Source organism: Eufriesea mexicana, unplaced genomic scaffold (genome assembly GCF_001483705.2).
Source record: "Eufriesea mexicana isolate 0111107269 unplaced genomic scaffold, ASM148370v2 scaffold2234, whole genome shotgun sequence".
Classification (NCBI taxonomy): domain Eukaryota; kingdom Metazoa; phylum Arthropoda; class Insecta; order Hymenoptera; family Apidae; genus Eufriesea; species Eufriesea mexicana.
The window spans coordinates 257,863-283,223 of NW_016910327.1; the positions used below are offsets into that span (position 1 = coordinate 257,863).

Here is a 25,361-nt window from a genome sequence, read left to right on the forward strand (position 1 = left end):
ATCAAGACATCGCAACACAATAATCTAACAATCGTGTGTCTCTGCACACATCTCAATAATTCGTATTATGTATATATTTATATATATATATATATATATATTTATATGAATTATGTATACTTTATTTATATGATATATGCATCCACGCGCGCGTGTATATATATAATATATATACGTGTCATTTGTATGTAAGTTTAAATGAATGAACATGATTCACATTTCTGCAAAGATAAACACATTGATGTGTCCAAAATTGGTGAAAATGTCATATGAATTTCGTTTAAATAATTTTTAAACGTAAATCATTTCTCAACAAATCCATGACTGGGCGATTATTTGATTATCAATTAATTAATAATTATATGTATGCCATTTATTTGTTCATAGAGTTTCGTGTTCAGAGATCGAAAGGATCGAGATATATTTTGTTACATATTTATCTGTACAAAACCGAGTAAAACCGATGCAGGAATGTCGAAACTATAAAGTAAAAAATCTAATTTCAACTTATGTAAATCGTAAGGAATCTCGATCCTACATTTTTCATTCGTCCTTCACATTTAAATTCAATTGGTGACGCACAATTAAAAAAATAGGTTTCCAAAATTACGTAACCGACTTAAATATAAAGTATTTCTATATAATATGTACTATGTATATGAATTTTCTTTGTTCATATTACTTTAAGTCAGGAATGTTCACTTCTTATATAATGTATAAATTCACATTACCCTAAATAAAAACAGAATGCAAATGTCGCCGATTCCACGTAAAATTTTTGTAGGTGCACTTACACGTATCCTGTAAGCATTTTTTGCTAGACACAGTATACTTTCAGTGTACCTCTTTTCTAAATTAAATACCATAGAGAAATAAAACGGCAATTCACAATAGGTGACGATTTAAAAGGTGTCTGAATTAAAATCATACAAGTATTTCTTATGTAGACTGTTGAATTAAATGAAAGAAAAACTAAATGTTAAATAAAAAGATTTATTCTTTGATCTTCTATTTAACATTTTTCATTTCATTCAATTCACAAATATTTAATAAACACTTGTGTAATTTTAACATGAAACATATGTATATATTAAGAACATATTCTTGAGAATGTAAGTGTTCTTTAAACTTAAATTTTTAGTGCTAATTAGTTCTCTATAGTTCACTGTTATCTGACCTCTGTAAATTTTTAAGATACACTCTCGCTTAATAGTGATTAAAATTAAAATTAAACATTGATAGCACTAAAAATTTTAAATATAGAAACATTTCAGCATCCTTAGCAATGCGTTCTCTATACAGATCTTTTTGTAGGTCATGCTAGAGTTCTCGATTCATGCTAATGCGCAAATAATACACAGTCTAAAATAATGAAAGGGAATCACAGGTAGAATAAGGAGGAAGGCTTTGAATATAAATTTATACTATATACGAACATAAAAAAAATATACATCTCGTGTTCGCATGATAAAGTAATATATAAATGAAATAGCAGGAAGGTACGATATTACAAAATCGTTATAACCTGCAAATACAGGATTCTGCGTGTCTCGTGCAATGACTTCTTGTCGGCACATTTAATCAATGGATCTCTTATGTACAATTCAATTAGAGCTTTACAATTTCCACAACAGACAGAGTAATCGTGAAGCATATGATCGCAATGCAAACACGGTTCAAACGTCGCTCAGAGCTGCTCTATTTTTCGTATTTATTCCTTTCTTTTTTTTTTTTTTCATTATCACTCGTGAAACAATAATCTCCAACATATTTGTGAATATCATCTGTACAAGATATACTACTGAAATATACATCTCACACAAGACTCGTTAAAGGTGATTAGAAAAATTCTTCTAATGATTATTTTTTCACTTTATCTCTTTCTTGTTCATTTACCTCTCGCTGAATTTAATTGCTCTCCTCTATGAGCAGAAGAATGTAACCAGCCATGGATTTTATACATCAATGTATGAGGTACAGAAAACCAAGTGATGGGAAAGGGAACAAGCGAAATAGGAGGAAGGAGATTGGGATGGGAGCAATGATTTCGAATCTACTAATTACAAGAGAAATTTTGAGCTCCGTTAAATACAAGGAAAAGTCTAAGATAAACAACTAATATCATACAACTACTGTCATCGTGCCCAAATCTACTCTCGCTCACGCAATAATAGTAATAATCTCAAAAAAAGAAACGGAAATGGGTACGAAAAAAAATCGTACGTACAAAAAAGGGAAGCTTGGAGGCATAGATAAAAACACGCCACGAGTACGTAACTTAATAAGAGCTGATAAATATAGAATTGTTATAGTCGACACAGCTATTTGATACAGTGAACTTATTGAAAATATTTGTCACTGAAAATAATAATCAGTTATAAAAATTGATTATACAAAAATGTATACTATTATCCTGACTGCTTTGCAATGTAACTCTTAAGCGTTTCATTTCTTGCAGATACTCGTGGCATGCATCTACACATCATCGAATACATTACAAATTACATTTTTTGTTTTTTTTTTTGTTTTTTTTTTCACTAAAGACACATACTAGTATAAAAAAAAGAGAAAAAAAAGTAAGAAAAAAATAAAGGTAGTATCTATGCTTGTTACCTTCATTCTTAGATTAATATTGTTCATCATAGTCATTATATGTTGTTTAGCTTTTTTGCTTTCTTTTTTTTTTGTTTTTCATATACACAATTCACTTTTATCGTATTTTCAGCCATCCTATACTTTGTTCGTAGGATTATATATGGTAACAATGTTCTGCCTACACAAAGATTCAGTTCTCATGACTGCGCTGTGAGTGTAAGCTTGGGTACAACGAATATCTCTTAACAAATAATCATCAGTATCTTTTTGAACGTCGAGAGACGACATTCTTCGGTGATCACGATATGTCTTCCCACGGCGTCTGAATATATCTTAAATTAGTTTCACGCCTGCTAGGCCGTTTAAAATTGGTCCACCAGCAGGTCGCAGATCTCTACTGACATCGATTCCTTACTCGAACGTACTGTCAAACGAAACATCTACAAAATGACAAACAATAGATATCAAATAACTTATTTAATGTAAAGCTCGATATAAATAACTTTGAAAAATACCTGCGCTTGTTTATTAGGTTCTAAACGTAACAAACACCCTACTTGTTGTGCCCTCATATGTACTATTCCCGCGCAAACAAAATTATCGGGATTCGGATCGATACCGTCAAGTAATTGCATTCCAAATCCTTGCAATTTCGTGCGAACTTGCGCAAGATCCATCGGCTGTTGTGCTTTAAAAATCTTCTGTGAACGTTGTTGATTTGCTCTAAAGATATTCATATAATGTTATGTAACGTTCTTTTATACTAAGCTATTTTTATTTGGACAATATGCATATATGTTAGACAATTCTCAAAATTAAATAAATGTATATAACTAATCTTCGATATATTGAATGAAACAATAAATTTTAAAGAAATGTAATAGTTTTAGTCGAGAAAAATAATAAAAATGGAAATAGAGATGCATTATTTAAAAACGTCACATACCCTCCAAGATTTTTCCACCGGGCAAAGAATGATTCTCCATTCATTTCTGTAGGTTCGAAGAATTTGTTGATTGTTAATGGTAACTTCATCGTTATTTTTTGTGGCACATTGTTACAAATAAAGGAGATAATCATACTCGGTGCATCTATATAGAAAAAAGGACGTACTTAGTAATTCTAAATTAAATAGCAGTAATTTAATATCATTTATTCGGCTTTTCTTAGAATGTGATGTAATTTGTCGTACCGCTGTAGTCGTCAATACATTCTGCATTGATCATTTGTTGTATTTGAGCACCAGCTTCTAGTACAGGATCGACTGGCTTTACTTGTACAGCTAATTTTTGTTGGCTTTCCTCGGACCAAGATAACTGAGGTTGAAAGCTATGAAGAGCATACTGAGTTTTATTTCCGTAAAAAAGTCCAACACGTCCCAAGTTCTGCCTAAACTCCGATTTTACTCCAATTTGAATTAAGTCATTTTCAAACAAAACACCATTATTCTTACACACGAATCTATAAATCACAGCATATATAAGTTAGAATAATTTTATTCTTTCCTCTTAAGTGAGTACTTTTTGAAGTAACATACTTTTTGGGGTTATATGTGTTCTGGGCACCATTAGTAGCGACTTTGTTTGGCATATTATAGATATCACCTAGTACGTCGAGTAAAACTCCCGTATTGCTAGTTGGTTGAGAAGATGGAGGTGTAGAAAGACTTAACAGATCTGCCGACGTGTTATTAACAGCTCCTGCTGCAGGGATAGGTGCTTCTACATGATGATTAGTATTTGGTGCAGGACTTTTACTTTCTCTGATTTCATTTTCAGGCACTCGACCTGGTTTCTTCCTTTTCAAAACAGCGAGGATAGAAGATTCTCTTTCTGGAAATGCTGGCATTTCTTCTAATACTGTAGCCTATTAAAAAAAATTATTAATATTTACTAACATTTTTTAAGATTATATAACATTTCGTATTCCATAGAATTTTAAATCATTTTAATTAAAGTTAATTTTGCTTTGATTTATTGTTTACCAGAACATCACTAGAAGCAATAATGCTCAACTGAAGATACTCTGAAGCTCTTTGTTGTAGCTCTGCATCTGCGCTGCGTAAGTTGCTATGTTGTCTAAAAATGTCTTGAATTTGACTTCTCATTTCAGGAAAGAGATTAACAAATTTGATATAAGTTGAAAGTAACAATGCCCGGGTCATTGGAGAACATAAGTGATACTGAAAAATAAAATAAAAACAAGTTAATATATTATGTATGAATTTATAAATACATTAAAAACTTACTTTGGAATGTAATAATTGAAATTGAACAGCTGGAGAAGAACGCTGGTCGCCAGCAATGAGATTTCCAAACTCTCCAAGTATGTAACCACCAACTTTAACCATATTTTCGTGGCAAGCTGGTGCTTGTAAGGCCTAGAAAATATTACAAATAATTAATATGAAAATTTGTTTATAACGGAATACTTAGATGAAAAATATATAAACAAATTTACGTTATCTACCTCGAAAACAGTTTTTGCTGCGTATCCTTGTACGTCATCTCTATTGATAACTATTTGGATAACTCTGTACCATACTTCTTCCGAAACATAATCACCAGCTATCCTAATAAGATTTAAAATGACGTCCACATACCAAGTGTAATCGGTAGCATACTTTTCGGCTAAAATTGCTACTTTAAGAACCATTTCTTCTCGAATAGAATAATCAGCAGTTTCGAGGTAGTTTAACATTTCTTGTACTATTTCTTCTGCATTGCTTTTATCACACATAGCATACAAAAGATCAACAGCCTGTTGTCTAACAGACACATCCTTTTCCATCTTCATTGAAAGAATAACAACTTCTTGATGCTTCTTTACAGCTTCATGTGAAAGCTCTGATGTAGCAAGATGGCACATGGATTCAAGTGCTAAGTAACGAAGGTTAGTTTCACGATTGGATAGAAATTGTCCAAGTTGATTGCATGCTCTGACTGATAAAGGCAGTTCACTGTCATTATGGATAATTAAACTAATGGCTTCAAATAATACAGCATTTTTTGCATTGGAGTGTTGCACCTTTTTTGATTTTGGTGGTTCTTGAGCTTTATTTAATATAGTTTCTAAACATTCATTTAATCTACCTTTTACTCCTGGATCTTCAGCTGTTGAAAAATTATAGACAAAATAAAATTATTTACTTAATTATCTTAATATACCATAAAATTTAAATAAAAATAATTTACCAGGTGGGGTGTAATTCTGTAATAACCGTAAAAGTTTAACAGAGAGCCATGGTGCTGGCACAAAATAATATGTATAATCCTGTAGGTCTGTATAGCTCGATGTCACAATCTATTGAAATATAATAAAGATCAAACAATTATTTTTTGATCATGGGTTGGACTAACAAATTATGCCATACCCTGCTCAATCTTGAAACAGCTAAGCTGACACATCCTTTGTACTCATATGAATTTCTTTTTACAAGTGCATCTATTAAAGATGCAGCAGCAGTAACAACACCAAGATGTTGATCGTTTAAAAGATGGACAATACGTGAAGTCCACTCTCCACCAGGTACAACATCTGGCGCGGTACGCAATAGCCGTAATAAACATAGTGCTGCACTTTGTTTTACAACGTCCATTGTATCTCTAGAATCGAAAATTAATTTATAATTACTTTAAGTTTCAGTAGTGATAAATAAGTGAAAAATGTTTATTGTATTTACATACCCAGATACGAGTAATTTTGGTATTTCATTACCAAAAGCCTCTGCCATTTCTTTACTGCCAATATTAGCAATACATTGTAATGCAAGATTTACATGAATTGGATTTCGTGATGCAAGATCATTCTTTATACTCTGAATTATCAATTTAATGAGATCACTATTTGTATTTACTAAGACTGATATGAACAGGTAGCCCTAAAATATATATTTTTATATACTTAATTTTTATTATTATCTTATTAAAAAATAGTAACTTTAATTCATATACTTGAATAGTAACAATATAATAACAATTACAATAAAATTCATATTTAATATAATTGATACATACATTATTAATTTTAATGTATTTTAACACTTACAATCTGTTTCTCTGAATATTTGTTAGATGAAAGTAGATTAACGGCTTCCATATGTCCAAAGTCAATGTCATGACCAAGCAAGAAAATAAAAAGGAGCTTGCAAACATATTTCTTTTTTTGATAACCATCAAGTGTCTTATCTCCTTTGAATTTACTACGAATATTTGCCAACTCTTTATTTATTCTCTTAATTTCTGCTTCTTTGCTTTTACCTAATAAAATAAACAGAAAAGAAAAAACTAGATAAAAATTTGTTTAATCTTGTTACAGATTATTTTTGTGATCATAAAATAAGATATAAAATTATTGTTAATATGCATTTATACATATATTGCATATAACTATACATTTCTGGTAGTTTTTATAGAAAACTATAATGGCTACATGCCACTTGGACCGGCATCAAAATACAGATGTATTGATTTGCTCTATGTGAGTCAATTTCTGATTCTACTTCTTATATAATTATTTATTACATTAAGTGAAAAAGATATTATATAGTTAAAAACCTTGTTATTTTACTTTTTATTCATATCTGTAAGAGTTTCCTAAGGAAACTGGAAGTGTTTTAATATTCATTTATTATATTATGCCAAGTATTACATATTAGTGTTTGAACCACAAGCTATATCAGAAAGATATGCCTATATCAGAACTCCGCCCCCTGTCTCCTACTCTTCACTGTTTTATATATTTTGCGTGTCACATTAGTTTCAATGGCACCATATCTCTTAACAAAACATGGATTAAAATTTCAATGAGCCAAAAGTTAACTTATAATGTTTGTCATCTGATAGCATAACGTGCACAAATAATATATTTAATGTAAATTGTTAATTAATAGATTTTTTAAAAATGCAATTTGAAAATATAATAAAAAGGAAAGTATTTTAGCTTACAATTTCTAATATCAGAAATGAATACAGCCAGTCCACGCATACCATCTCCTCTGACAGCCGGCATCTTGTCTTGTTCTATTTAAAACCACCTGTGAAATAAAATGTAAGATAAATGTGCATTTATACATATAAAAAGTATAACTTTACTTTACAAAATTTTAATCGAGAAATATATTAGCTTCTAACAATATTTCTTAAGACAATTAAAAATTTTAATGCCATAAATATTTATAGTAAAATATATACAATACTAGTTTTTATGTTATATATAAATATTTGCAGTTATGAAAGAATGTTCAATAAAAATGAATATAAACATGAAATATTCAAATAAATATATAGAGACAAATGGGACTCCATATTACTGTTTATGGGTTAATTTATGAAAATTCATTTGTAAATTTGCAAATGTATGCTGTTACTTAATGACATGCAATAGATACACAGGGGGAGGATCAAGAAAGTGATTTAAATGATATTCGTTGATTGAGAGTACTCGAACCAACAAGCTCTTCTATCCTGAAGCAACTTTAAAAGATAACTCCCTATACTACATTTCTGTTCAATATTAGATGATCAAAGTGGCATATCATGTGCACGTTAGAAACTGAAAGGGCAAGTCGCGTAAAGTAAAGGCCTATTCTAACGCTCGAAAGGAAAATCGAGTGATTAAGCCGGTACCGCGTCCTAGATTCCGACGGCAAACAGTTTTTGACAGCAGTGGGGTGCAAAGACTGATAGTGGCTCCTATTAGATGAAAACTGTTAGGATTATATTCAAGAATAACAGCAACATTCACTAAAAAATCACTCGGGAATCACCATGTATCGATTGAATAAGCAAAAAGAATATTTCGAAAAGGATAGATAGGTCGAACGATGGCTTTTTGCCTCTGATGACCTGTCGTACGGGTGGCGAGTGCCACCAGTGCGACTATGCTTTCTGATGAAAAAGGTTATCAGCTACGCATCCTGCCTATCGGATCAGTTTTAAGTACATACCAATCTGGGTTAGGGTAACGTTCACGCACGGCTCGGTCACGTAGTACTCGGTAGGCGTGAAACTATTCGCGAGTCGGTGCCAGAGATTTCGTGGCTGTCGCCATTTGCAACCGCTGACTAGCTGACGGCTGCCAGTCAAATGCCATTACGCCTGCGCTTTGAATGTTGCGCGGGCAAATTTGTATTTCGAATTCGATACATTTTCATCGATCGCCTATTTTTATGAGTATATCGCCGTTTATAATTTATGTTTGAAACAAATTCTAATTATTAATGTTGTATCTTAATTCATTACACGAAAATTTTATAATTTTATTATTATTTTTTTAATAATCATATATACGGTGTATTAATTCCTATACTTTAATATATTTTAATAAATTAGTCTAGAATCAAATAAATGTAAGTTGATATTTTGAATGATAAAATTATTCAATAAAAAATATATCTTAAAATTGAAAATTACATGATAGGAAGGTAAAAGTAGTATTTTAAAGACTAAAATCTTAAAAGACTAAAATCTCAGAATATGAATTTTTATTATATTGAAACATTAAATTAATTAACACGAATTAAATACTGTTTTTTGTTACTTAACAACATATTAAATGTGATTCAGTTTATAGAAAGGTATTTTATTGAAATTAGTCATTACATAATAAAACTTAAATAATAAAACTTATGAAAAATATGTTTATTTAAAGGTATAAATCTCTATCTTAAAGCTATACTTAAAAACTATAATATAACTTTTCACATCGATACTTGCTGTTGTATTTTCTCTAATAACATTTCTAATCTATCTTTCATTACAGGTTGACCCGTTTTTGTTTTCTTTGAAAGTTTTTTGTATGTTTGCATCTTTTTCTCTTTATATTTTTTAAGTGCTTCCTCTCTTTCTGCTTTCACTCGTAAAGTTTCTTCTTTTTGTTTACATTTTTCATCCTTCTTACGAAGGTATTCCTGCTTAGCTTTATAAAAAGCACTTTTTTTAGGGGGTTGTGTCCTTTAAGAAGAAATAAGTTTTCTTTAAAAGATAATGTGAATCTTTAAAGTTAAGTTTCTTACATCAAATTTGGCAAGTATACATACGTGTGTTCGTTTTGATTATCATCTTTGAAAACAGATGGTTTCTTTAGATTTCGTTGTTGATCCTTATCAATCTGTTTGTAGAAACTTCGTAAAATAGCTTTCTTCTTGCGTTCCTCCCATTGTTTAACTGATAAAAAGTAAGACAATTAAGAAAAGAAAATAATATTCGCAATGATATTTAACCTAACCTATACAGAAATTATATTTCTCATACAATTTTGAACATACTTTTGTATTTATTACTGTACTTCTGTAGTCTATACTTTTTCTTGTTAAATGGTTTCTTTTCATTGCCTTCTTTCATTTGTTTTCTATTAGAAATACCTTGAATACTACTCTTCATTATTATTGATAGTTTTCATGAGACTTACTTTAGTACCGCTGATAAACGCAAGGGGGACCTGAGATCAATTAAGAAGCGCGTTAAGTGATGTCAATTCAAACGGAATTTGTTCGTTCATTTAATACGAGCATATTAACCAATAACAATGTATTTATTTAAGAGAAAACAATTTGTTATTTGAAACATTTAAAGTGATATTGTATCGAAAAACACAATTAAAAATAACAACAATATCATGGATGTCTATACGTACGTAAATATGTAAATTTGTTAATACATCGACAGAAATCAAATAAGAAGTTGAATTTCGAATAAACTTTAGTTTGAAATAAAATTTCATGAACAATTAAATTGTAAATATGTTTTAACACTTGTAATGTGATATTTTTATTCCTGGTATTATTTTCCATTATTGTTAATTGATGAGAATAATTTAATAAAATATTAATGTGATACTACCTTTCTTGTTGTTGCTAAAGGTCTGATTGCAATGATTATAATATCACAGTGTACTAAGAAAAGCGAATTATAAAAGAATGGTACTTGCACAACCGAGTAAATATACTACAAATACTTGTCATCACATTACGTACTGTCAGTTTATTCGTGGCACTAACATTGGCCACCGTTGCATTTGCTTGCATATGTACTGACATTTTTTTTTGTCACACGTGGAGCAAAATGAAGGATGATAGATAATCAATTGACAGCAACATGAACATCAATACGTTTTCTAACCTGTCAATTTTGAAAATTATTTTACATAATTACTATTTTATACGTTGTTTACATAATTGTATAGTTATGTGTGTACAATATTTATGAGGTTAGTCTATACTTTTTTCTTGTTTCTTTTTTTTTTTTTTTTTTTTTTGTTAGGGAAAGGGTATAAAAAATAGGAACATGTGAAAAAAAATTCATCTTTCAACGGCTGGAAACGTAGAAGTTTTTATCGTTAAAGTTTTTATTTTACAAACAAGTTGTATTTTATGATACTATATCATATTAACAATAATATTTAGATGTCTGATGTAACTGGTATATCTGCGTTCAAGCATAGAGCAGTGAAATATGATTTAACAAGCGAGCAATTTAGACATTGAAAATTTATTCGAGGTGTATCGTTTATGTAGCAAATACAAGTGTACATGAATGCTATAAGTAGTTGCAGCCAGATCGTGTTGCAAACCCACGTAGCGCGAATGTTACAACAAACCGGTTAGGATCGTGTTTCACGGATTTACAAAGAAATCGCAGAAAATTTGGTACCATAATACTTAACCTTCCTGAAATGGTAATCTCGACCGGTGTTACATCATTGATTATGCTTCAATGTAACATGCACGTAGTTGCAAGCAAGCTAATAATTAAAATAATTCAGTTTAAGCATACCAAATTTAAATTGTCCTACTGACTATTTAACAATATATTTTTTTATCTTCGTGGCCCTGACAGTTAACCTTGAAATTCCTGTTTATAAATTTTTCAATATACAATTACAGTGTATGTATGTATATACATTTTTGTAAGCTATGTAATCAAGAATTAAAGAAATAAAAAATTTAAAATGATAAAATGGAATGAACAGCTTAAAGAAAGATAAGGAATCGTTATTTTCGGATGGCGTAAGTTATAAATTAACAAAGGTCGATTATTACAATGGATAAATCAAACAATTCAAAGTAAACTTTTTTTGTTCTAGATATCTGTGAAACAATACTACTACAATTATTGCGTCGTTTCATTAAAAAAATAATGTAAAAAGTTTAAGGTTTTATATGATTGTATTCACTAAATTGCTGAAATTGAAGAAACAATCCGAACGGACACTCAACAGTTTTGCTGAATTCTTTTTGTCCTGTTGCCAAAGTAAAAGATGGGCACTACGATATCAGACAGTGACATCACGGCGCGTTAACCTCAGGCCCCATTTGCACTCAAGTCAGTAGTAGCGATGCGAAGTCGTCGTACGACGACACCAGTCAACCTCCTCATTCAATCGTTCTAAGTAAGCCAAGTACAAATGACTATTAAGTGCTCATTGTCTGCTTACTAGCGTAGTATTGAATGAAATTACCTTTTACCATCCCAGCCGTGTTATCAACACCTACTTTCCACTCTAATAAATTGCTCGTAATTTAACGAGCGTTCGGAACGAAGAACAGCTTTCTTTTTGTTTCTTTTTCGAGTAACGAAGATTTATTAACATAATGGAACAGTCGCTCCTTCTCGTCATAACTAAAAAATTAACATCATAAAGTTATTTTTTAATATTTTCATACAAAATGTAAAAATATCGTCTTACAAATTTACTCACGATTTTCCTAAAAATTGATATATCGTTGTTTAAATGTTTCAAATCGAGATCTGTGTCTGGCTCCTTCAATCTCTTCATTAGATTTACCTAACATTTAAAATTGTGTTATGAAATAGATATTGTTTAGATCTATACTTAACCTCACACGTGTGTTATATTAAACAGATTCCACTATGAATTTTTCGTTTAAATATATATTAGAGTATAATAATTCTGTAGTTACTTACGACTTTATAAAAACTTTTTAAAAAGTGTAAATATGGTTAAGAAGATTTCGAAATTTATCTTTTTGTTTAGGTTACGTCGTGAATTGACGTTGTCGATACGGTCGTCCTTAAAGTTAATTCACTTTTTATCGTCACTTTCCATTTTCACCTTGTAAAGACACTACAACTTTTTAATCCATCGGTAATAATACTAAAAAGAAAAATACCCTAAAATGAAAAAAAAGAAAAAACAGTGAAATAATTACATCGATTATACGTATTTATCATATTCTTTATTGTCACATTTTTAATGATCTAAACAATCATATAATTTTACCTTTGTTTTCTGTTTCTTTACAGTTGAAGGAAATTGGCACATAGAAAGGTCAAGAAATGGTACCATTTCGTAGTGTACCCTCGACATTGAATCATCGAAGAATGACGGTCGAAAGGGTCGAACAGCTAAAGAATTCCTTCGGTTGAATCTGGCCTCGGATACTGTGGTTCTCTCTCGGACTTCGTCAGCTATTAATAGTCAATGGCGTGTAGCGAAGAGGTGTACTATCTTTTCTACAACCTCCGTTTAGTTGTTTTCTTCTGCATACCGTACTACTTACATATAATTGTCTGGCAAGCTGTTTCGCTCCTGCCTCTTGTCTGCTATAACAATGTAATTATTTAACGAATTATGTTGCTCGTGTTGCACCAATTACTCAATTTCGACATGAATTATGTAGAAGCTTCAAGAAATTAACTGTTTCTGATATACAGACAGAAGATCGTTTCTCGTGGGAAAAACATCAGACACATTTATTTCCCGGTGTAATACATTCTTAGGTTAAGAGATCTATATTTCAATTATTTATATTTTTAAAATTATAAATACATGTTTATTTAAAGTAAAGGTAAATAATTTTATCTAATCATAATTCGTGTTGTACAAATAATAGATAAGCGTAACTTTATTTCTTTTTCTTTTCAGTAAGGTTAAAAACAGAATAATTCAAAGGTTCCTGTATTACATTTTATTTTCACATTTTCATTGAATCTCAATTAATTTCATTGCATAGTTCATCTTAAAATGAGCGATTGCATTATCTTCAAGATAAGAATTTAAATTTAAAAGAAACTCAGAAGAAATAGAAAGCAAACTTTAATCTACAAGATAAAAATAAATAGAGCTTAAAAATAATGAAATATTTTCTTCATTACACGTATGTAAGTATATAAAAATATTATTAAGATATGAAGAGTTCGGCTCGAGACTTTCTTCCGGAAAGAAGTTTCCTCGGAGATGAAGCAACACGTATAGCGGTCAATTCGCTACGTAACAAATGAACGTAAGCTCAATCCATATTAGTAACCATTGTGACGCGTTTTATCGATCAGTGAAACTCCCACAAAGGTGACGTCATGCTAACCGCGTTCTCCCACACAGAACTGACGAGAAACTTAAGGATTCTGTAGACGTTCGAGAGAAACGTACAAGGAAGGAACGAATCGTTCTCTAGATAAGAAGCTCGAGACATCGTCTGGAGGCTCGGACACTTTGACATTGACACACTTCGTCATCAACACCGGTCTTCTCTGTTGTCCTTTATGTGCCTTTACGTTTTGCCGCCATAAATTTTAATGCTCGCTGGTAGTAGGGGTCTTTGTTTCACGGCTAGAAGGTGAACGTCGGATTTCACGAAGGCGAATACCGGCAGAGATAAAGTAGAATGAGAGTCGGACTTGTTTGATTCAAATGAGATCATCTTACTACTGCTTTTGTACATCCTCTAACTGTTTACGGAAACTTTCTTTGTTTGTTTTAAAAACGTGTAGGTAATTTCTTACAATACTCGGTAGTTGCAGTTTTTTAAAATAAAAACATTATTTTGAAAATTAAATTTTTAGATACAATTTATGTTTTTATTGAATAGGGTGTATTTCTCTTTATTTATATAGGATCTTAGTAGAATAAAGGTAATTCAGATTTTATTTTTTAAAATAAAGAATATTATTTTTATGATATGATCATATACAAATTTATTAATTACATCAAAAATATTTTTTACAGATATTAAACGATAATAAATAAATGTTAGTAAAATTACATCTAGTAATATTTTTTACCTAACATCAACTAACATTTCCATCGTTACACGAAATGAACTGAAAGATGCCAGCAGTCTCGTTTTCGTTTTTTATTCATACCCATTGCCTAGCAATCGCGCCTACGATTTCATGACTCAGTGCAAGTAACCAGGTATAACCATATTAGAGAATTTTTCGCAAGGGAATGTGATCTCTTTTTCAAATTCCCACCTCACACGTATCTTAATCCAGTCACATTCCTCATTAGGATCTTCTATGAATCTCTCCCACGAAGATTATTCATGCATGTAACGCAGTGCAGACGGGTCTGTTATTTACTCAGCTTCACCTAGCAGGGTATGATTCAGTCCACCCCCAATGATACGCGAAACTACCCCGCGAATCATCTGTCAGTGGACGTATCTCGAAGAAACATACCACGGAGCTTGATTCACCGGAAATCGCAGACGAGAGAGAAGCCGGCAAGACTATTTATGAAGAATAAGAAGGCGTCGTGACGCGTCGCTCCATTCAGTTCGGCGCGTGTGACGCGGTGCAACGCGCGAAAATAGCGACCAGCATCATTTGCAGGCGCTGATTTAACGCTGCGAAAAAAATCTCACGCAGTTCCACGGGACGTAAACAGAAAGTTATGTAGTAACCGCGGCCTTCGTGCCTCCCCGGCACGCCTGTCCAAATTAGAACACCTGAATGTTCACGCGTGATTAACAAGAATGTAGAACGACGCGTACGAAGCGAAATGGAATGCAAATGATCGTCATGCGTGATATTGTTACAGCGAGGACGTTGATGCGTGAAGAAATGTTCGAGATTTTTATTGAAGGAAATTTATACGGACGATTTGAGTTTATTATGCGAAATGAGTCATACATTGCTGTTTTAGGGACTGTTAGAAACAGTGACGAATTTCTTTTTTTGGCACTCGAGCAATTACCGAAATGCTTCATTTGCAAACGGATTTTATAGAAGAGAATGACCTTCAAATAGTTATCGTGTAAACTGAGTCAAAATACTAGTAAAATATTTTATTGCTGTTTCTAATAGCTTCTGAGAAAATAACCGAGAGATTTTTACGTTACCCATTCTGTACTAAAAATATTAATCGACAAAGTTCATAGCAACGTTTCTCAGATTTTTCCAAGTTAAAATATGAAATTTGGAGTTTTCATAGAAATCGTATAATTTAGATTTAAGAATAATTTTTCTGCACTTTATTTCGAATGGTCGTGGAATTACAAGTTAATTGGCTGGAATTTTCTCTAGATTAGCATAGAGGTTTAATGAGAAGCGTGCAAAACGTGTTCATCGGTGAAATTTCATTAAGTACAATAACTGTTGGGATGAAGTAAATTTACCAAAGACGAGACTTCGTAACTGGGTCGACATGGTAATTATTGTCTTGATGCTTTTACGAGCGTCATTGACTTCAGAAAACTCTTGATGCACCATGTAATGTAATCAGCGAATTAGTATCGTAAAAATCGGATCATCTGTGAATATCTCTCGTTAACAGGTTCAATTTTATGAACGTGACATAAAAATTCCGATTGTTGAAAAATATAGTTCTGCAAAAATTGCAAACATAATAAATGGCGTTACAAAAGTGCGTTTACATAATGATGACGAAATGAAATTTTTAGCAATCCGATATCGATAGAAATAGAATCTTCTATGCACACACGTATGCACATCTTCGAGATGGAGACAATCAATAAGGAAATGATTATATGGTCACATATTAGTCATCGTCTCTAGTATAAAACACAATCATTCGAGTTATCTGTGAAATCGTAATCTGCAGCTGCCCACTGATTCTTCTTAAATCACATGTTTATTCAGAAACTTTGTGTGTCGTGTGTACGTACGAGTAACTCGCTTCCTTACTTGCTGTTTCATGTAGGAGATCCTGTTTTTCATGTAGGAAAATATGAAACTTGAAATGCTGGTATTAATTTTTAAAGTGGAGCAAGCAACCCTTAATTTACGACATTTATGTTAAATAAAAATTCTATGTAATTTGCTTTCAACAAATATTCTGATATTTTTTAAATAAATTTCAGCCCACAAATATCTGAACTATTTCTGTTTTTCTTTTTATAAAGTTCAATAAAGGTAAAAATTAATTTATTTCATTTACAAGTAAGGAAGTATTATAATTAGGAAGTTGCCAGCTAAGATTAATTTTTAGTACAATATACATATATTTTAGAAACAGTTAATCATACTTTTTTTTTTAAATAATTCGTAAAAATAACTTATATACTATTAATTTTAATATTATCTAAAAGAAATTAAACAAAAGTATTTAAATCTTAATTTTAAAAATAGGTATATAAAAGATAGGAATAAGTAGAATAAAATATTTCAATAAACGATTTTTATTATTTATTATTAATAAAAAATGCATGCAATGAACATTTAATATGTATTGTTTATAATATTCGTTTATTAAAGATTGTATGAAAAAAATTTTGTCCAGATCTGGTCAAACTTCGTGAAATTTCGTTCCCGGTTTGGACCGCGTGTATGAACCCGAGCTCTTCCGGAAAATACCGAGCGGCGACGAACTCCCACGAACATCCGGGCGATTGCGTTGCGACTATTTAAGGAGCATTAGGTGAGCCGGGCTCATTCTTGGGCGAGACATCGTACAGAGCGGTTGTACGTGTTTGAGAACAGTATTTGCAATAATTAAAAGCAATCGTTCGTGAGAGCAGTGCTTCTTATTGATATACAAGCGAGTACCTCTTCTAGTGGCTTTTGGTGTAAAGAGACACAAGTGTGATCGAGGCAAAAATCATGGCTTCCAGTGGTATCAAACGTGATATTCCTATCAAGCTCGACCGCGACTTCAGCGTGCTCGACACCGAATTTTCCAACATACGGGAACGCTTCGAGGCTGAGATGAAAAAGATGGAGGATGAGATGACACGATTCCGTAGCGAACTGACGAATCACGAAAGTAGCTTCTTTAAGAGTGTCTCCAGGTATGTTGCTACCGGCGTTACTGCCGAGACGCACCTAACCTTTTAACACGCGTATATACACCCGGTACGATCACTCTTTTGCTTTTTTATTTTGATGAATTTCCAAAGCAGAATTGTTTTTAATTTTCTTATAACAACAAATGTCATTTGGAACACGGAATAGAATTTTTAAAGGTCAAGTTGTTGAAGTACCGCTGCTCCATCGTTAATTTTGATGATTTTTTAATAGCTTGTAGAAGTCGACATTGTGAACAATCCTTTCCTTTTTCGATAATAGACGATTGATTTTAATTTTGGCAGCATATATGTCAACGTACGATTGTCAGATATCTGTTATTTTTCTTTAAACACATTGCGTCGAATAACAACTGAAATGTATAGAGGGTGAACTCGTAAAAGAACTATCTCCTTATTAAAGCCGAATATACATTATTATCGAGAAAGGAAACAATTGTTTAAAATATATTTTATAACGTGTTCAAAAAATCATCAAAATTGGAGATGAAGAAATACTTCAACAAATTAAATCTTATTTAAAATTTTTAAACAAAATACGGATATTTGGAATGATATTTAATATAAAAAAAATTGAAAATTATAAAGATAAGAATTAAAAAGGTTGATTTAAAAAAAAAATTATATTCAAGTTGTTTAAATTTTTGTTTATATTCTTGACGGTTACAGGACGGGTATTTATTTCTTATGGCGTTCTGGAAACCTATGTTTACATAGTCATCGTATCGAATACAAATGTCGTTCCTTCTAGAATAATGTTCAGCATTATAATTCATTGTTAGCGAAATTCATCAAAGATAGTAAAAGAGAATCAGGACCGATGTTATTGGGATTAAGTTAAGTACTTTAACGCTACAGAAATAAGAAGTGCCTTCTTTACGTCAAAAGATTTTATTTTCGTTTCTTATCTCTTCTACCTTCACATTTCTATATCTATTCATTGGATAAGTAATGAGTTAAGTCGATCGATGCTACACGTTTATAATAAGAATATTATTCAGACTAAAATATTATTTACGAGAGATTACCGTTTAAGACGCGCTCAGTTCGAGTCACATGATCGATCAAGACGCGAGGTTGTTTTCCAAACTGGCCGATAAAATCAATCAATTTTATCACCGACCGGGAACCGTAGTGTGCCATGGTAACAAAACATAATTTCGACTATAGAATAGAATAGAAGGTTCGTATATAATAATAAATCACTTCGGTTATGTTTGTATATTACTTTACTAAAGGCATTCGTAAAAGTCAAATGAATGCGGAAATCAATTGTTCATTCGTTTGAAATTAGTCGACAGACGTAAAACATTCATCCCACGCAACAAGACACGCAACAGTGTCCCAAGAGCCGCCATTTCATTTTTTCTCCGGATCGATGTTTGCTCGGTTGCACAACGAGTGTTGATTTTTAGCGTGGATTAGCATAACACTGGATTCGCGTTGCCTGAATTACCTGCACATAAACATGCTTTATACACAGTGGTACAAAAGTAGCATAACAAGTGTACAAAAGTTTGATATTTAGTGATAACAATGAAATGAAGTGGCCAATTTCAACCGTTTTGGTTATATACATGTATACACGTACGTTCTTCTATGAAGGACCTTAACGTTTGGTTATGTTACCTTTGCATCATTTCGAACAAAAATTTAGTGAAGGCTTCTATAAGTGATTTTCTACGCTATTTAGATAGTATCGAACGATTCTCACGATGCGGTAAGAAATAATACAGCGCTGACAGTTCTTCGAGAGCATTCGTATAAACGTATTTATTATTGTAAGGTAATGAAACAGCGTGTAGATGTCGGTAGATGTCTATTAAGGTCGCGTCTCTGCCGTTTTTTTACACGAGTGCACACGCATGTATATTCGTTTCACGTATTTCAGTAACGTATCCGCTATTTATAGAGACTTCGTCAGTGCGTTCAGTACGAACAACGCGCGCGGAGAGCTCCCTCGACGTGCCTTTCTTGCCGGGGGGTAAACGAAAAACAAGCGATCTCGCCCGACGAAAATTTGCACCTGCTTCTCCTCCCGCGCTGCGTGCGCTCCCTCAACGGATTCGTGTTCCCTGAGACCTTGAACGTTTGATCACAGAAATCTATCTGTTCTGTTTATCTATGACATTCCTTTTTTCGTTGAAAATTATAATTTCAGTGGTAGTTAATGCTGATTAGATTAATCACAATTGAAGTGTCTTTATTTTGAACTTTACTTCCATTTTACTTAATTTTCGAAATTTCAAATTCGAACCCGATCATTAATTTTATTTTTGAATTATAATTTTTTATTCGGAATTTAGTATCTTTTACTTATATTCAGATAATATTTTATTGAATATTTAAACTAAATTTTTGTGCGTCTCATTAAAGAGTCTGAAGCTCTTCGACGATTCAAAAGCTTTTCGACTCTTTTGAATATTCGTGTCGGAATTCATACGAAACGAGCCGCGAATTCACTGGTTCGAACGAGTGCGTGCCATGTGCCACGGTTTTTGCATGCCAACACCGCAAAAGCTAACAGTCGTGTTATTTTAATAGGAGGCCTGTTCGATCTTGGATATCGTTACGCGCTATGCGTCTAAACTACTAATTATAGAATTGCCGTTCTAAATTTATTACTTGACTATTCAAAAACCGGTATTTTCTATATGGCTTCCAGCAGAAACCTAACCTATTTCTTGGACCCATTGCAACTTATTACGCATAATTACAAAAAGTTGATAAATTTACAAAAGGGATAAAACGAGTCTTGTGAACGAGGTAAAAATACATTATAATAATTACAAAATATAGTAAAATTTCATAATTTAAACGACTTTAAATTTTTTTTTAGTGCTTCAAGATATATCCAAGATATAATACTCGTCGATGGAAAGCTCTAGGGATTTTATTGTCTAGCGACGTTCACTAATGACCATAAATTTTAGAGAATCTTCGTTAGACACTTCAGAGAATATTTTCTTCCTCTGTGTTCGATAAGATTCATCAACGAAAAATAGCCTCGACCAATTTCGATGGATTCGAGTCCATCTTGGCAAATGCGAATTTGGGCCGTGCAGAATTTATCGTGAATTTCGAAATTTCTTAAACTTTATCGGCGATCTCGCACATTTTAATGAAAGCACTTCTCTGTGTAAGCTAATATAGATTCTGTTGAATTACTTGCTTTGACTAACACGCTTCTACTCGTTTGTTTTCGTCTCGGTAGTTCTTTATGGTAGTTCCAAGTGTCTTCGGACAAGGAGGTACGGAATTTTATGTGTCAGTAAAACGAGGAATGGATTAAATAGTTCTCTACTCGTTGCCGAAATTTTATGCAAACGATTGAATTCGGAGAACGATTTCGATTGTGTGTAAGATTAGATTGAAGCAGAGGATATATATAGGATAAAGAATATGTATTACATAGCTTAAGTTGTTGGCAGAAGATGCTTTCTTAAGATTGAATAAATTAGTTGCTTGTTTTACACTAGATTTGTTTAGTTGTTCTTTGTATGCAATAGATGTATAATTATTGTCAAAATTATTCAATTCGAAGAAAAGATATTGCTATTTTAATTTTGACTCATATTCGTGTCAATATTATCATACGTCTTGTAAAAGAACATCAACACAGATGGGGATTGTATGAACTAAATGTGTCCACTCCTACCAGGTTAACAGAGTAAATAGGAACATTATTCTAACGATTTGTGGCATTACATCATTGGAAATATTAAATAATCGTGGATAGTACAAACAAAAGATATCAGTTGATAATTGATAAGGATTTCACACAGGACTTAATCGAAAGACACGAAATTGGATTAGGTATTGGATAGTGGGTCAATTTTTCACCCGTCAATCGGCGATCATTATGTAAATTTATGACGTGTGTCGGTCATTAGTCGAAACGATACATTGCATAATGGGTGGCCGCTTAACGCGACTTGTTGCGCTGACAACGAACACACTTCTTCCTGTAATCTCGTTAAATGCATCGCGATACCACGCCATCGCGTCATCGAACAGGAACATTCTTTTCAATGCGAAATTCTTTACATTTCCGTGACTGATATTTCAGATAACCGATTGTCCTCGTTTGAGAGCAGCCGCTGTTACGTTTCGATAAACTCAAATATTTGAGATAAATATTTAAAGGCAAATAAAAGCGATAAATGTTCCTGGAATTTGTGAACGACTCCTGATGAATGTTTGAGGAATTTCGATATTTTGCTTGAATACCTTATGGGAAACGTTAATTAATTTTCCTGTATCGTAATTGAAATAATAAGGGAGATTTTTTTTATTGAGAAGTAAATACAAGTCACTAAATTTGTTTAGATTCTTTTTTAATTGATTATAAATTGATTTTTTAATCGATTATAAATCAGTTAAAAATCTTGTCTTAAATTATTACAAGACATATTTGTTAAATTCAAGAATATGGTGTTTTCCTCTAGTTATATATTTCCCTAGGGATGTTATTTCATTTCTTTTTGCACTTATATGCAATATTTTTTAGTTCCCTCTCTGTGCGTTATGTTCTTATATTAATAATTGATTGAATATATTAGGTGGTCAGGGTGATTCTGTAAAGATTCTCTCAGGGATAAAGTTGCCATTTATTACAACATTCGTCGTTTTCATCGTTTATTTTCCTAGAATGGACAGAAAATCATAGTTTATCACACTGCATAACTTTATATCGAGTGAATTTATAATAGCACTTACGCATTTTTGTGATACACATAAACCTAACGTCATTCAGAGATCGAACTAATGCAATCCAATCCTAAGTTGGAAAGAAACAAGAAAAACGCATTTGCAATGTTCTTACAATATCAGAGTCCAAAGTATCATTAGAGCGAATCGTTATTCCCTAACACCAACAACTCGTCGTTAGAGAGGTTATATGCGTCTGTTGCGTCAATGTTCATCCTTGACAGTGACACGTTGCGTAGCCGGTCCCCACTCGGGATCATGGACTAAATTGCAATTGCGGTGCGCAGAAAAAGGTGAGGAACTAGCGGTGATCCAGCACCGTTTTACGCAGTAATTTCCTCGTCGTATTGCAGGCTGCATACCGAACTGATCCTCTGCATATTTTCAATTTAATTTGTCAACCCTTGGTGATTCACGTATCGAGACAAATGGCCATGTTCATCGACCGGAACCTTTACCCACCGGATCACAAAACGGTGATCAAATTTCGGTAGGTGGTCACTCATAAACGTAGTTTCGAATCTTACGTATGAATCGCTTGGCTTCTCTCCAGGCTAGTGTAAACGTTCGCGCACGGCGGGAGAGAACGTGTAGAACGTCGTTCGGAATCGATCGGGTTTGCACGAACGTACACGAATCACATTGGCCCTAAGGTTTAGGGGAATCTGAGCGAGACAGACAAACTTGCATCTGTTCCATATTTCGTTGTATTATATTTACCGTGTCACGGGAAGCTTGAGATAGAGTTCGAGGCATTCGGCGTGTCACTGGATGCATTTTTATAGGTTAGAAAAAATCCTTGGTTTTAAGGTTCTCTTATTGCGACGTTACGTCACTTTTTTACATCACTTTCAGTAGTTTGATGGTTAAGCTGTTAATCATCGTGATATTGTTATGTAAATTAGTTGATAGTAGACGAATTTCCTGACGGAAATAATTTTTACACTACCATTGTACTCATAGTACGTTCATTGATTTTTCAACTGCCACTTCCATATAAGTTTCAAAGAATCGAGTAGTATTTTCTATCTCACTTTTAAATACGATTCGATTATTCTGCTTTCCACTGGGTATATAAATGAAGTTTCGTGTTGTTTTATAGTATTTTACATGTCTAAAGAAAGATGAGGTAATAGCTTCAGCAAAAGTTTCCTAAGTTTCCTTGAAATATGAAGTTACTATCAACATCGTCGGCGTGCAAAGCGTGAAAGCATCAGAAATCCATCAGGAACTTTTAAAATAATGCGGAGAAGGTTGCCCGTCAAGGTCTGCGCTGTTCAAATGTTATAAATCATTCAAGCAATGTCGGGAGCACCAGTGAAAAGCGAGTCTCGCATGGTATGCGTTCTTAAAATAGTGTCTACAGCAGCTCCAACGATCTTTTGCTAAAAAAAAATACCAAATTTTCGAGGCATTAAATTTGAGTTTAATTCATGCAAAAAAAGGGGAAAAAAATAAATCATGTCACATTTAATGTAACTATTAACTGTTGCTATATGTAAGGAAATTAAAATAATACGTATTTAGTGCTATGGATACATGCAAATAATTTAAAAAATAATTAGATAAAGAGGATTCACATTTTTTAAATCAATTCTTTCGTATTCTCATTTTGTTTTACTATGGAAGGTCTTACTATTCTATTACTATGTTATTAATTATTACTTTGTATAACTTTACCTGACAGAAAATCCCATAAAATCGGAATTTGATCAGTTCGTATATTGTTCACTGACAGTGCATGTTACAGGATTCCCATTCCAAATTTTTAAACCGTTTTACAATGCCAATAGATTCTGAAAATTATCTTTGTAGATTAGAAATGAGACCTAGTTACAAAAATTAAAAAAAGAATTCATCTTTGAAGAGGTTAGGTTCGACTTCTACGTAAACACGATCAGGGGGTTTGCAGGTGTTAGTAATCGATGACGGATCGTTGGTCGATCTGTGGGAGGTGAATATGGACCATTACGACGTCCAAGCAGTCACGTGGTAATGACGTAATCGGCGCTCAGGGACAGCTAGCCGCAAATAGACAAGTATCATTCGAAATAAATGCTCCCGCGAGCTTCTTTCGAAAATGTTTTCTAGTACGCGTGGGGGATGAATCAGTGGAGAGTACCGCAAGTTGTTTCGAAATTTTTTTCACTCTACGTTTCTTTACAGTGCTTCATTTGGCTCATGATTCGATTGATTGGATCGTATATACAATTCGATTGCTACGAAGAGGTTAGGTTGTCGAATTATCACGGTGGACAAGGTACACTTCATCTTTTAAACTGAATACAATTTGGATAGGAACAGAAATAAATAATATTTCGTATGAACTGGGATTATTATTATTTTTTTTTAATATAATGAAAAATTGACATTGACAAGAGATATTGAGTTGAGTATAATTATTTTATATTTTTTTTTATTTTTGTATAAAAGTAGACATGGAGAGGTATTGAAGGCAATGATGAAGAAAGAAAGAAACGAAAAATGAGGAAGAAAAAAAGCTATGTATGGAACTACTCGACAAGTGAATTTAAAACATGTAACAGTAGGAAAGTAGTAAGTAGAACGCCGTGAAGTGATAAACTATTGATCGTCAAGGGAATCTTTTATGGTCACGTGATATTGGAACTTGCAAATTAGGGGAAGCATGCAATACGTAATTAAAATTTACTGCGTTGCTCTAGAACTGTAGGGTTATCAGTTTGATTACTAATCAGTTTACACAAGAAAGCAGAACTGGCAATTTAGTTCATGTATACGTGCTGTTGCACGTAAGTTCAGGCACGGAGTTATGTAGATCGAATAATCCAAGTTGAATTCCGCACTTTCAGCAACAAACACATTGCTCTAGATTAAGCGAACGCACGAGATAATTGAAATTGAACAAACAAGGAGAAGACCACGTAAGATCTTGTAATTTATAACGTATGCATATGAATATTTAACATGAAAAATTTTTTTTATTCCTTTTTATTTTTATTTCTAAAAATAAAAATAAATTGAATGATTGAATAATTCTTGAATAATTTTTTATGTATTTTTTTTTTTT

General features: G+C 32.5%; 3 protein-coding genes and 1 long non-coding RNA gene across 6 annotated transcripts in view; 1 reads left to right on the plus strand and 3 right to left on the minus strand.

The window, feature by feature from the left end:
• Nucleotides 1-2,810: 2,810 nt before the first annotated feature.
• Nucleotides 2,811-8,614, minus strand: AP-2alpha (adaptor protein complex 2, subunit alpha). Its single transcript, XM_017903451.1, has 14 exons — nucleotides 8,543-8,614; nucleotides 7,542-7,630; nucleotides 6,643-6,854; nucleotides 6,282-6,475; nucleotides 5,969-6,200; nucleotides 5,790-5,898; nucleotides 5,065-5,708; nucleotides 4,844-4,975; nucleotides 4,580-4,777; nucleotides 4,133-4,461; nucleotides 3,788-4,056; nucleotides 3,542-3,686; nucleotides 3,111-3,318; nucleotides 2,811-3,035 (listed from the first exon to the last, which is right to left on the minus strand). Exons 2-14 carry the CDS (start codon nucleotides 7,603-7,605, stop codon nucleotides 2,958-2,960), a joined length of 2,814 nt encoding a protein of 937 aa, XP_017758940.1. The 5' UTR covers nucleotides 7,606-7,630; nucleotides 8,543-8,614; the 3' UTR covers nucleotides 2,811-2,957.
• A 681-nt stretch (nucleotides 8,615-9,295) lies between these two features.
• Nucleotides 9,296-9,999, minus strand: LOC108549861 (rRNA-processing protein fyv7). Its single transcript, XM_017903431.1, has 3 exons — nucleotides 9,863-9,999; nucleotides 9,635-9,761; nucleotides 9,296-9,548 (listed from the first exon to the last, which is right to left on the minus strand). Exons 1-3 carry the CDS (start codon nucleotides 9,975-9,977, stop codon nucleotides 9,296-9,298), a joined length of 495 nt encoding a protein of 164 aa, XP_017758920.1. The 5' UTR covers nucleotides 9,978-9,999.
• Nucleotides 10,000-11,685: 1,686 nt separating this feature from the next.
• LOC108549874 (uncharacterized) lies at nucleotides 11,686-13,314 on the minus strand. Its single transcript, XR_001890369.1, has 5 exons — nucleotides 12,838-13,314; nucleotides 12,522-12,728; nucleotides 12,295-12,381; nucleotides 12,055-12,215; nucleotides 11,686-11,981 (listed from the first exon to the last, which is right to left on the minus strand). It is a non-coding gene; the product is annotated as an uncharacterized LOC108549874 (long non-coding RNA).
• A 3,918-nt stretch (nucleotides 13,315-17,232) lies between these two features.
• Nucleotides 17,233-25,361, plus strand: part of LOC108549876 (heat shock protein beta-1) — a 46,449-nt gene continuing 38,320 nt past the window's right edge. For 2 of the 3 annotated variants that reach the window (XM_017903444.1, XM_017903445.1), the window contains exon 1: nucleotides 17,233-17,587. In XM_017903444.1, the coding sequence (XP_017758933.1) occupies nucleotides 17,400-17,587 (188 nt within the window). In that variant the 5' untranslated portion in view covers nucleotides 17,233-17,399. Of the gene's footprint in view, nucleotides 17,588-22,623; nucleotides 22,803-25,361 lie in introns of those variants that run through there. The other variant, XM_017903446.1, reaches the window with a different exon arrangement.